Raw genomic sequence first — 13,335 nt, 5'->3', positions numbered from 1 at the left:
TTAGATCTTTGCTCATTTCTAATTCTTTAAAAAGTAGGTTGTTTAATGTTTAATTAAATGTAATTACGATAGTGCAACTTAATTTCTTGTTTGAAATACCATAATTTTACCATTTGGAAAATTGATGATGTCCGATTATAGTAAAGATTCTCATCCCTTAGTAATTTTTAAATAACAACATTACTTGTGGGCCATTGTATAACTTTACAATCAAACTAAACACCTTAGAAAGTACTGTGAATGCACAGACTATTTCCCATCATTTCATAATCCACCATGGACCAGTCTGGGAATTTTCATATAAACGCCATATAAAGTTGATGGAATTTTTTTTTGGCTAACACACTATCCTTAGTGTATTTGTAACCGACATAATACAATGATTTAGTTCTAAAACAAAAACATAATTACATTTTTTATTTTGCTTTCTCTGTGAGATGGGCTTCCTTTGGAATTGTCCTCCAAGCACTTCGTAAATGCAACAAGCCTGGCATTGGCTTCTTCAAAGGAAATTTTCACAAAGAAGTCAGAAATGTTATTTCTAATACCAATGTCCATAATTATTTTTTCAAATATTGAATTTGCATGAGGATCAAGACCAGTTTCAAAAATTAAAATTATGTACTGTTCTTCCTGACCTGCAAAAAAAGCAGAGAGAAAATTATTAATTTAGGAATAAAATAAAATAAAATAAAATAAAATAAAATAAAATAAAATAAAATAAAATAAAATAAAATAAAATAAAATAAAATAAAGCATGTTGCAATTATAAATAGATTTCATGGAATTTTAGGCCAACACAACTACACACTGCTGATAATGTATGTAAGAAGTAATACGGATGTGAGCAGACAAGAGAGAAGGATTAACGACCAAATCTTTATCTGCATTTTCAAAGAGTGCATTCAAATTCTACCTTAATCAAGAAATGTTAAATATTACATCTGATAAATTATAAATTACACAAATGCAAAGCCAAAACATATTCTGAAATAACATCTCTGTTTACTGAGAGTAAGACTCTGTAACCAGTACTTTTTCTTACTGCAGTTCCTACCCTATTGTTTCACTGCAATTTCAAAAACTTTATTTTCAGCATAATTTCCTCTCTGATCCTAGGAGACTATGCTATAAAACATCACTGTTTTTGAAGAAGTTGGAGAGAATTACTCAAATCAATCAGCTATTATATAAATATAATCCACTTATATGATCTGGAAAATCATAAAGCAGTGAATTGCACTAAAAGGAATTACTTTACAGAGTCAGAAAAAGGAATAGAATTCAGGCTGCAAATCCCAGTCTCACACTGCTGCCCAACACACAGCTGCCAGGACCTGTTTTTCTGTAAGAGGCATTTCAGACACAAGCATAACCATTTCCCTTTGATCATTCTTAACCCAGCATGCTAACTCTTGTGAAAAATAATTCTTCAGCAGCATAATTCCCAATTCACTGCACACAGAACTTAGATACCTAACTGGCTTTTGGGTGTTCTGTTTTGGGAGCTAGGCATCTCCATATAATTGCTTACACAGCTCTGGATACAGGCTTAAATTAATTTCATTGCTTACAAAGCAGAGAGCAACTGTGCTATCACAAAGTGCTCCTGCATATCAAATGCAATAGAGCAGCTGGATGTAAAACTTTGTGCCACAGCCTCAGGGAGAAGAGCTGTATGGGGACACTGCTGAGAGCCATGCCAAGAGAGGGACTTTCTCACACAGACAGCTTGGGAAGCTTTTTCTTTATTTTTGTGAACACCTGTGTCCACCTAGGGTCTAATTCCTGCTTCCAGAATTGTGTCCAGGTCTCCTATATGCTCTCCAATTACTTAAGACTCCTTACAGCTCATAACTCTTACAGGACATGGAAACTAGTACACAGTATTATGGGAGCACTCAATTCTGAGATTGCTGAAAGCATTCTTCCTCAGTTTGAATGCATTCATGTATGTACAAAACTGTATGTAAGCATAAATAACCACAAAATTTAACCTGAAGAAAAGCCTATTGAAGCGAAAGAGGACTAAATGTTACATTTGATAGGTATGCATATTAAGATGCTAGGACCTTGAAAATTATGTAGAAATTAAATTTAATTTTAATATACATGAAGATAATGCACATATTCTCCAAGCAGGTATTTGTGTATCTCACATCATCATGACAAGTATGCTGGAGGGAAAAAAACCCAAGGCAACCTATACAACATTTTCTACTAAAGTTAAAGCCTGTCAGCAGAACAGCACAGACAGCAGAAGTATTAAAAAAGCTACCATATAAATGTAAAGGCTCATATACAAAAGCTAACCAAACCAACTTGCTCTCATTCAGTACAAATACCAGTGAAAAAAGTTGTACTAAATTGACTGAGTGTTGTAACTAGCCTGTTTCTGGACAAAGAGGATGCACAGCTGTTTTCTGAACTGCACTCTTTCTCAGCCTGGGAAGGTAATAGTGTCTGAAAAACACTACACCTACCCCAGCCAGTGATGACCCTTCTAGTCTTAATGCACTCATTCATGACCCAAAACATGAAAATACAATTCAAAGTGAATAGTAAACTAGAATTGTTTTACTTACTGTCTCCTTTGCATTCGTACCAGACATTATCTTTACTCATTTTCAATTGATCTCTCAGACTGCTACAGGTTGAAGGTACTGTTTGTAGGAAAACTACTGGCAATTTTCGAACACTACACCATTCACATTTAGTAAGCTCTGAAGTTCTCAGGTTAATCTCTCTGGTATCACTTTCTGATTCTATGAGAAAATAATGATATATTAAAATACAATAAATGTCTGTAAGGTTCCTTTACAATTTCCCCCTTATTTTAATAAGTAATCCCTATGTGCTCACTAAACTTAAGTAGATAAAACTTTAAAATTAACAGACATGCAAGAAGTGATGGCTTTTCCTATCTTAAAAGACAAGCTAAAATTCCAATGTCATCTGTGAAGAAAGGCATCAGAAACAAGCTGTTTTCCGCCCACCAACTCTTTTTATTCCACTCCACAATTTTCAGTAATTTAAATTTGCAACTATTGCTGTGGCACATTTTACATTGTACAAATGTACATTATACATTTATCTTTGATCAAGTTCCCATATGAAAAATAACTTTAAAAAAAAGAGCATAAACACATGCAGAGAAATGATCTGATTGCCTGAGGAAACAAAGGACTACTCCCAGTTTATTGCCCAAAAGAAACGTCAGCAACATGGCAGAATTTCAACACTGCATCTGATGCTGCCAATGCCAATATTAAGTTTTTTACAGGTTTTATTGTATTATAAAATTTGATATAGAAGTGGATAAAGATGTGAAACTCAAAAAAAAAAAAAAAGGAAAAAAAAGAAAAAAGAAAAAAAGTAAAGTGCTAAGTGTCCCAACAGATACAACATTTAATGAGTCACCACATTTTTATGCTATTGACAAATTAGGTGACATGGAACTAACAGCACCGCAGACCTATTTTAACTAAAACTTGACAGCTATTTTCTACAAATTACACTAAGCTCTTCAGTGTTTTATTTTTAAAAATACATTTAAAGCATGAAAACTCAGTTTCTATGTATTTGTATTTTAGATGCAACATAAACTTAAATACTTGACTGAGCAAAGGCAACACTTATATTTACAGGTTGTGAGATACTTTCCTACATGTAATAATTACAAAATACAATAGTTTTCTTTTACAAGTAACAACAGCAACATTCAACAAGACTGGATCTTAAGAATACAATTTAAGAGTAACAAAAGGTAACAAAGCTTTTCAGGCCCAGAGCAAAACCCTTCAAAAGAAAAGAAAGGATACAGAGCAGGAGCTGTAACTCAAGCCTTTCCAAATTATGTCACTGTTTCTTTCACACTAAAGACAAATTTTCACACTAAAGACAAAATTATCAAGAGAGATCTAGACAGGAAAGGTCTAAGAAACCAGTGTGGTTTTTACTACCTACTTAACACAACTGAAATAAAAGAACTAATACAATTTTAAAAAGCTAACATTTTACAGGAGAGTTGCTCTTGCTTTTTAGTTTTGTTAATCACTTTGTTAAAGGGCAACTCAAATCTGCACTTTCCATTTTATTTTCTCTTATCTGACTACAAACACCCAGTATAATTTATTACACAAATGACAAAATGAGAATAAATATTATATACTTGTTAATACCTCTGACAGAGTTACTTAATTCAAAAGAAATATATTGAGTACTAATATAAAATGAAAAATACTCTCACCTTCTTGATTCTCTAGGCGTATTTTGATATAATCCAGGCAAAACTGAAAGACAACATAATTGTAAGATCTCACATCTTCTGCAAATTTTAAATGACTGAAGGCATTTATACTGTTAGCAAACACATTTCAACAGACTTAATATTTAAGTAACAAACATTTAAAAAGTAATATTTAAAATGCAAGTTTTAAGAAAAAACAAAACATACATTTTAGCACAACTCGAGGCAAGCACATTCTTTGCTACTCTAGTCTTTTTAAGTCATATTGACTGTTTAAACTTCAGATCTCTCTGAAGTACTCAGTTTTCAAAAACTTCTACAATACTCTGAAAAATACACAAATTCTATTTCTTCAAAAGAAAATTTCATCGATCAGCATTTAGAGAAATCAAACAATAGTGTTTTGTAGAGATGTGGAAAGAACAAGTAACAAGTCTGCTGTTTCTCTGGTTACTCCAGCAAGAAGTACCTGTTCTATGTGGCTGACTGCACACAACTAATATTCAAGGAGTCCTAGAAAACTCCATGTAACTTACAAAGCTGACAAAAACCCAAAATCTGTAGAAGTAAAATTATTCACCTCTAGGACAATGCTTCTCTTCCTTGCAACTATCAACTGCTTGTAGCTGTTGGTTTCAATTTTTTAACAAATGCATGCTAGCCCAAAACCTCTCCCCAGCATGTCAACAAATTCTTTCAGAGTGCTGCAGTACATTTCTATTAAGAACCAGAGCTAGACTGCATGTGTTAGAGTGTAGCAGTAATTTGAGATTCTCTGGAAATCACAGTCTCTGAAATTAGAGACAAACTTACTGTTCCCCAGACAAAGGCAAAATATTACGTTGTTCAAATACAAAAATACAATATCCATCAAAACCTGAAAAGCAAGCTGTGAAAGAGCAAGGTTACTTACAATCACAGGCTCCACTACCATTCTGCGCAGCATTCCTATCCGTATGCTTCGGCAGTTCAGAATGACGCTTTCACAGGAGTTTTGGTAATTTAGAGGTACAGCCTCGGTTACCATCTCTTGAGAAATAACTTTGCGCCGTTTTATTGGAGTGTTAGACACAATGTTCCCAAACTGCAATGTAATTTTCAGGTTTCAGAATGTCTCACCAGGGCTTATTGCAAAACCAAGCTTGTTGAAACTAGGGAAAAAATTTTTAGCTACTTTTCTGTTGGTCAACAGGATTATTTTCTAGAGCATCCACCTCAAACATATAGAAGGTAGATAATTCCCAAAAGACTTTTTGTAACACCTGAGGATGGTAATATTGCTACATTTAAAAAGAAAATAAAAGGAAAGCTGACACTTGTAGATACTTCATTGACACTTCCAAATCACAAACAGCATTTCTAAATTGCCAAAACCAATTTATTTTTATCTTTTGGAAACATTATGCAGTCTAGCAAACAAAATTATTTTTAAAACATTTTATTTAGATAAAAAAGCATTAATCCTGTAAAACCACCACAGTGCTGGTGGTTTATTTTTTTCTTTCAGTTTTTGTTAATCCAAGCTTTTGGTGACTTGTTCTTGAAGTATATTGCATCACCACATTAGCAGAGTACAGTCTTCAAGAAACACAAATAAATAAGCCAAATCAAACTTCCTTAAGGCATCTCTATAGAACTAAGATGGTTTTAGGATAGATTCCAAGGTCAGAAGACTAGACATTGAAAGAAGGCCATGTGGTGTTTGGCTCCAGTTCAAGAGAAGTCTTTAGATGCTGACTGAAGCTGTAATCTCAATGAAGTATCCTGTTAACCAACAGAATAATCTTACCAAAAACCTATTGAAATTAAATAAAGCTTGCTAATAGCCAGCATATTAATATATTTATTGTTGTATTGCTTATATTGCTCTATTTTGTTGAAGGATTTTCTGTACACTAGTCTTTTCTTTGATATTTATATTGTTTCATAAAGCTGCCCACAAATAAACATTGTTTTTTGTTACAAAATGTCAATTAAACTCCCACAGAAAAACATTCTAGGGGATGCAGTGTTTCTGTTAAGACTAAATCTCAAAAATTATTTCAAAGTCCCAAACCACTAACCTATCTTGGCAATAATTCAAAATCTACTTTTGGATGATTCCTTCATTTTATACACTGGAAAAGGCAGGGATTCTAAATCCCTGTAATTAAAATGTTTTCCTAGGCCTCTTGTTGAAAAGAGCTTTTGCTTTTTGTCTGCTGGACTGGCTAAATGTTATTAAAATCTCAAAACAAATCACAAACAATAAAACAGCAAAGTCTGAAGTGATGCTATATTCAACTAGTCTCTTCAGTAAAAAAAAATATTTTGAGAGAAAGACAGCCGAATAAAGCTTTTTCTATTATATCTCAGAAAACTGCTGTGATATCTCCAAATCTTGGTAGATCAAGTCAATCAATGCAAAATTTGTGTTTTATTTCACAAAAAAGTTTTTCTTTCCCTCATTTTCAAAAGTAAGCTCAGACTCTAAAATAATCTAACATATAGTATTACAACTGTCTTTTGTAAAGACTAGTGAACAGGAACATACGGATATAAAAAGAAAAAAACACATTTGGGAGAGTTTCAGAAGTCAGACACCATTGCTTTCACAATGCAATTCTTTCAATTAATTCAGCACATACTGCCAGAATAACTTAATTCAAGAACTATTTATAATCCAAGCTTTAAGTTTCACAGCTTTAATGCAGGCTGGAGGTTCACAGCTTCATATTGATAGTGGTGACTAATTATACAACATATTATAAACATCCATAATTTCATCAACTACAGCACTAGAATGCTGGCTTCTGAATCTCAACATAGCAAGAAGGTTTTGGCATCAGTACTTTAGTGTTCTAACTCAAAAAATTGGAAATCTGATCGGATTCTCTTGTTGAATCAAACTCTCAATAGTGAAATTGGACAAGTGAGTCATGAATAGTTTTAATCAGCACTATTATTCCACTACCAATTGCCATATGGAATTTATTCCTCTTAATGGCTCACTATTGAGATGGCTTTTAACACAGTATGAAAACTCTGCCCTTTGGCCACCCTTAGGGTGTGCTCATGGAGTGTTTTTTTGTCTTTGCTTATCCAATTCTTATAGCAGTACCCAACTAAAAAACACAAGCTCCACCACCAATTTCCTAAAATAAGTGCTATTAATTGGGACAGTTGTCAAAGCATTTTAAAGAGCCATTATTGATCCACTTGGTACTGACATTCTGCTGCAAACTGAGACCTTGAGCTTCAGAGAACCCCTGTCCAGTGTCAAAGAGTAAACATTCAACACAGAAGCATTTATTTTAACAGCATAATTAAAATCATTATGAATGCTTGTAAAAATAAATGAAAACATTTTATGTTTCCAGTATTAAGTATGCAGAAAGACTACTTGATGAGCTGCTGAGTAAAAAAAACAATCAAATACAGTCAAATTCTGACAATGCAAAACAAGCCTTTATATATTCCATTTATTATTTGATTCTGTTTTCTTTAAACAAAGCATTAAATAGTACCTGATCTTTCATTCTTGCTTTTCTTGGTAGTGTGACTGCAATTTCTGTATCTGTTGTTATACTACCTATTCTCTGTTCTATTCCACAACTGTTCTCCTTTAATGCTGCTTCCACCTTTCCTGTAGAAGGAGCTGGGGAGGAGCGGGCTGAATCTGCAGGACGAGGTGATATGCTTTCCATGCTCCTAGTGCTGCCACTATTCTCGTCCTCATCATCATCACTAGACAAAACAACTAAACAGAAAATATTACATTCTCAACCACTACATTTTTCTGTAACAAATTTCTTTTTCATTTTTGGCTTTTCTTCCTAGTGTGATGGTAATTTCTGTACTGCTGTTATACTACCTATTCTCTGTTCTACTTCACAATTGTTCTCCTTTAATGCTGCTTCCACCTTTCCTGAAGAAGGAGATAGGGAGGAGCTGGCTGAATCTGCAGGACGAGATGAAATGCTTTCCATGCTCCTAGTGCTGCCACTATTCTCCTCCTCATCACTAGACACAACAACTAAACAGAAAATATTACATTCTCAACCACTGTATCTTTCTGTAACAGATATTTCTTTTCAAGCAATATCTTAGAAGTAATTTTTATAAATGTCCTGCAATGCCAAAAAAAATCCATATGTATCATTGTAGTATGTTTATTTGGAGTCTGGTTGCAAGCACTCTCTGCCTTGTTTTTATTTTCTTATAACTAACTATACAAAAAATGGGTATCATTAATCCACCTCTAGACAGAAGTGAACTTGATTCAGTCAAGAATTGACAGCAGGTAATACAACCTAAAAACCAACAAGAGAAATTATAATTTTCTATACTCCATCCTTCTTGCTTACTGAGTTTACAAAAAGAAAGCAAAGAAATTAACATTTTACAAATTATGAAATTTAAATAGATGAACAATTTAGAAGAAAAGAGGAGAGAAAACACAACGTAAAAATCAAATACTATCTTTCATCTTGGGAGTGAATGATGAAATTCTCCTAAGAATACTGGTTTTTCCAATACCCTAAATTTAAATAATTTTTATAAACAAACAAAAGAAAAAAGTCACAAAATAATTTTTGCTTAACCAAATGTTCACCTTTCTTGAAGAGTACCACTGCATATGAAAAGGAAATTATTAAAAGTTCTGTCCCTCTTTCCCAAGAACATACACACAAAAATATTCTATGCAACATCAGTTACATAAACCTGCACAAACAGTTCCTTCGTTATATAATATTCTGGATTTCCAGATAATGGCTGTATTCATAAAAAGGTACTTACTTGGATCATTTAGTTCCGATGGTCTTGTACTCCTCTGTCTTAAGTTTCCTGTAATTTTAGGATTTTTTGTCCCAGTTATAAGACCAATTTTTCCATTCTGTCGTAACATAGAATGTCCTACAACCTCATTACTCAGCAGAATATCTGTTGGACCTTTTCCAACAGCAGAACTATAAAACTTCTTTGTGCTGAACCCTGTACCTGAAGATTTTTGCCCTGCTGAGTTCTGATGTATTGAAGAACGTGATAAAGGTCCCACAGATTCACTTAATGTCACAGTTTGTCTGGAGACTCTTTGCAAATCCTTTAGAGAAGCACTTCCACAATGTTGGCATTTGGTCTGATTTTCATTTGCCCTCCCACAATTCGGGCATTCAGTAGAATAATCAATCTGTTCCAAAAGCTAAAGGAGAAACAAACACACAATCAGTAACTGTAAGCAGAAAGACACTATTTCCAGATCTTGTACTTGATTCCTGTTCAGAATGAATCATACAATCACTTAGGTTGGAAAAGACCCCATATATCATCAAGTCCAATTATTAACATAGAACTCTTATCACTAAACCACAACCCCAGGTGTCATATCTACATGCCTTTTAAATATCTCTGGGGATGGTGACTCAACCACATACCTGGGCATCCTCTTCAAATGCTTGAAAACCCTTCTAATAAAAAAAAAAAATCATAATAATATCCAGTGGAAATTGACAACACTACATTATCTATTACAGTAGGTGAGAAAACCAGCACTAAAACTGTTTAAATTTTTATTTCATTTAAGAAAATGAAAAATATTCTAAAATGTTAATTTGTGACTATTTTTTAAAGTGATTAATGTTAGACAATTCACTTTTTTTTTTCTTGTATTCTCTTCTGTGAACAAAACCTTGCATACTGTTCGGATGCATACATCCATCAGTAAGATGGTCCAGTTACATCATTTCTGTAAAAACAGCTCCATGGGACAAAAATAAAGTAACCTACGGATCCTTAGAGCAATACTGGAGAGGATTTGAAGAAACCTTGCAGGTCAAATTTATTTGTCCTTCCAAGGTATCTTCTAAAAGCCCAGCAAGGCACGCAGGCAAATTCACTCCTCAAGGGAGACAAAGAAAAGGCAAAGTACATATATTGCTCTGGAATCAAGTGCCACAGAGAAGAAGATAGGACTTGAGGAATAGGAGATCCCCAAACTTTCAAGAAGCAAGAAGGGACTACAAGAGAAAATGCATCCTCTCACTACAAAGACAGATGTCTTTTGTTTTTCTTACATTTACTAGGTCCCACTTAGTTTTGTATTGTAAGTGTAGAACTTGGACTTCTAAATCTGAGGGATTCAATACTAACGTATTAACTGCAGAGCAAGTACGGAAGTGAATACAGGACATATCTAGAGATGAAAATTTAATGCATGTTATTGTCTCCTGGAGCACTGAATTCAAACAGCATAACCACTCTACTGTGAACTAATAAAGGCAACAAATGCCTACATCCCACCAAAAACTTTCAGAATCTACTCTGAAAACATAGCTTTCACAATTTAGACCGCTCCCCATTCCCAGCCATGAACACACCTCCAAAAGAGAACTTCCACAGGTGTGGGAAGCAATTTCAAACTCCAAATTTAAGGGCAAAAATAATACAATGAGAACATAATATTTTTATAATATTTCTGCAATTTAACAAAGCTGCACATACCATAGAGAAACAGAAGGAAAAAACCCCAAGTGATAAAATATATCAGACCCTTAGAATCTGAGCTGTGTGATGATAGCAAGTTGTATGAAAACCAGCACTGCGCCTCAGTGCTGTTACAGGATGTAGTTCTTAGAAAGATACTGCTTATCATATTGAAGAATTTCAATCAGACATTAAAAATATTCAAGAGAAGGCAACAAGAGTACCTGGAGGATCTTATGTATAGAGCAATCGCACCCCTCTACTTCAACCACATGCCAAAAATTTTAAACCAGTTTTTTATTAACATCACACTAACTAACTAAATAAGCAATGGAAATGCCAAAGAGCAGTACCTGGTGTTTCAAACAAAAGCTAAGCATATATAAAAATCATACATCTATTTTTTTTTTTTTAAACCAAGATCTCCTTACAGAAGTTTTGCTTTGATAGTCAAACAATGTGACCTGTATGTGTGCACTATGAAACTTCCATAGTAGCCTGGGAAGCTGATAAAAAATACAGAGAGCCTTAAAGCAATTTCCAAAGTATCTTACATCTGATATTTAAACACATTCCTAACAGAAACATCCTGGTTGGCTGCATGTAGAGAATGGCAGAGAATGCCATTTGGATACCTAAGGAACTACTCTCACTGAAAAAGTGAGCAACTTAATAAAAAATACTTGCATCTTTGCAGTACTTTAATCTTTACTGTTTTGAGTACAGAAAATCATGACACTGGAAAAAAAAATCTGTCAAAGAGCAAAATATTGTTCCTCTATTTCAGCAAATTAAAATTATCAATCTCTGCTTTATCAGTCATTATTCAATAAAATCAAGACTCCTTTTATTTTCAGTGCAGCTTCTGTCTGTTCAAGTCAGAAAAGAAATATTTCACAACTAGTAGCAACATTAGAACTTAAGTACCTCTATCACCATAACTTATTTTTAATTATGTAAATCTTCCTCCCAACTCTACTGATTTTTAATACATCAACCTGCTTTACTCCTGAATGTCTGTTTTTAAAATATGCAACAACTTTTAAAATTCAACAAGAGTTTACATATTTTTTTAAATATAACCCACCTTTGACTGAGTTAAGCATTTTTTTGTAGCAGAAGATAGACTGAAGTCAGATGAATTGAAATGACCTTTTTGTCGCACCTTTCTTTTAATTTCAGATTCTGATTCAGAATCATCTGTATTCTCCATTACAGTGTCTAGAACGGAAAAGATGCAAAAACATTAACAAGAAATGTCCACTCATACCGCTATGATCATCTTATTTTTTTACATATACAAACTAAAAAAACACATTTTTAAGCCTCAAAAATCTACACTGCTTCAAATATCTTATGATTTGTTGTATGACTAAAAAATACCATTCCCCAAAGTAACTTCAAATCATAGTTTTAGTAATATTAATCCAGGGTCACTCACTGACAATTTTTATCTTATATCTTTGCAAGAGGCTTTGGATTTGTAAATCTATACTAACTTCACTGCAAATCAAGGGGAGTTCTATTGCCAAAAATAGGAGAGGATGCTAGATTATGCTATTAGACCACAAAACTTTAAGACTTTTTTGAAAAATATATATGAACACTTTTTCAATATACATACTGATGGTCTCACAAACATCTCACTATGAGAAGACATCTCAAAACTAAAAAATGTCTCTTTTTCAAAAATATTTAATAACAGGTGGGGTTTTTCCTTACTTACTTTAGAGTAGTACTGCTGAAGACCTACTCAACATTAACCTAAAATGGCACAGCAGAACAACTTGGCAGTAGAGGTGACTATGCAGCTGAACAGCAGGTAGACAGACTGTATCTATGCTAGCAAAACTTAACAAAACACAGGGTGTTTTCTTTTCCAGTTTCACAATTTCCACACCTGAAACCAAGCTATATTTTTTCTACTGCATCTCCAACAGCAAGGTTGTTGCATCTAACAACAATATAAGAGCATGTTTCACTGGAGGTGCAGAGCTGATGCTGTTTCTTTTATTAACTCCTTTAATGTATGAATACACTTCATACCAAGTGCTGATTACTACACAGAATAATAATTCACAAACAAGCTGGGGGTTTGGGCTCAGACTAGTTAACTCCAGAGATCTGTTAAATCTCCCATTTTATGATCCCAAATCTTCCCTATTTCTGTTACTTTTAAAAGAACTGAAGCATAATTTAAAATTATCACATGACTGAACTAGTTGTAGAAATCTGTCAAGAAGGGCAAAATCATCCCTTCATGCACAAACTTGTACAAAACTAGAATAACACAATCTAAGGCTGAAAGTAGATATACCAAAGGTTATATAAGATTTGGCAATACACCCACCCAAATCAGGTATTAAAAAAATTATTCTGCTTAGAAGAAATGAGAACTCTAAAGATAACTTACCCACTCCTTGAGACCGTGGTAACCTAATGTGGTCTGCCTCCACTTTCTGAAGCTGAGGTGGGTATTCTTTTCTGGAAAATGAATTAAATGTATGGTTTTTCTTTTAACAGACATCATTATAATTTAGTCACAATTGTACATGAACAAAACAAACCTGAAATGTATCTGAAAGCTACAAATACTAACTTCTCCTATTACATGCTATTTGTAC

General features: G+C 33.7%; 1 protein-coding gene across 14 annotated transcripts in view; it reads right to left on the bottom strand.

Annotated features, from left to right (window-relative positions):
- The window catches only part of SENP6 (SUMO specific peptidase 6), a 72,656-nt gene that overhangs the window by 18,078 nt on the left and 41,243 nt on the right, over positions 1-13,335 (bottom strand). For all 14 annotated transcript variants that reach the window (XM_085576420.1, XM_085576422.1, XM_085576424.1 and 11 more), the window contains 8 exons: positions 13,125-13,195; positions 11,799-11,932; positions 9,029-9,431; positions 7,756-7,988; positions 5,163-5,333; positions 4,250-4,292; positions 2,586-2,765; positions 412-638 (listed from right to left, as the gene is read on the bottom strand). In XM_085576420.1, coding sequence (XP_085432546.1) covers positions 412-638; positions 2,586-2,765; positions 4,250-4,292; positions 5,163-5,333; positions 7,756-7,988; positions 9,029-9,431; positions 11,799-11,932; positions 13,125-13,195 — 1,462 coding nt within the window. The remainder of the gene's footprint in view (positions 1-411; positions 639-2,585; positions 2,766-4,249; positions 4,293-5,162; positions 5,334-7,755; positions 7,989-9,028; positions 9,432-11,798; positions 11,933-13,124; positions 13,196-13,335) is intronic.

Source organism: Lonchura striata, chromosome 3 (genome assembly GCF_050655825.1).
Source record: "Lonchura striata isolate lonStrDom1 chromosome 3, ASM5065582v1, whole genome shotgun sequence".
NCBI classification, from domain to species: domain Eukaryota; kingdom Metazoa; phylum Chordata; class Aves; order Passeriformes; family Estrildidae; genus Lonchura; species Lonchura striata.
Note: the sequence above shows the minus strand (reverse complement) of the source record. Positions and strands in the feature narration are given on the sequence as shown.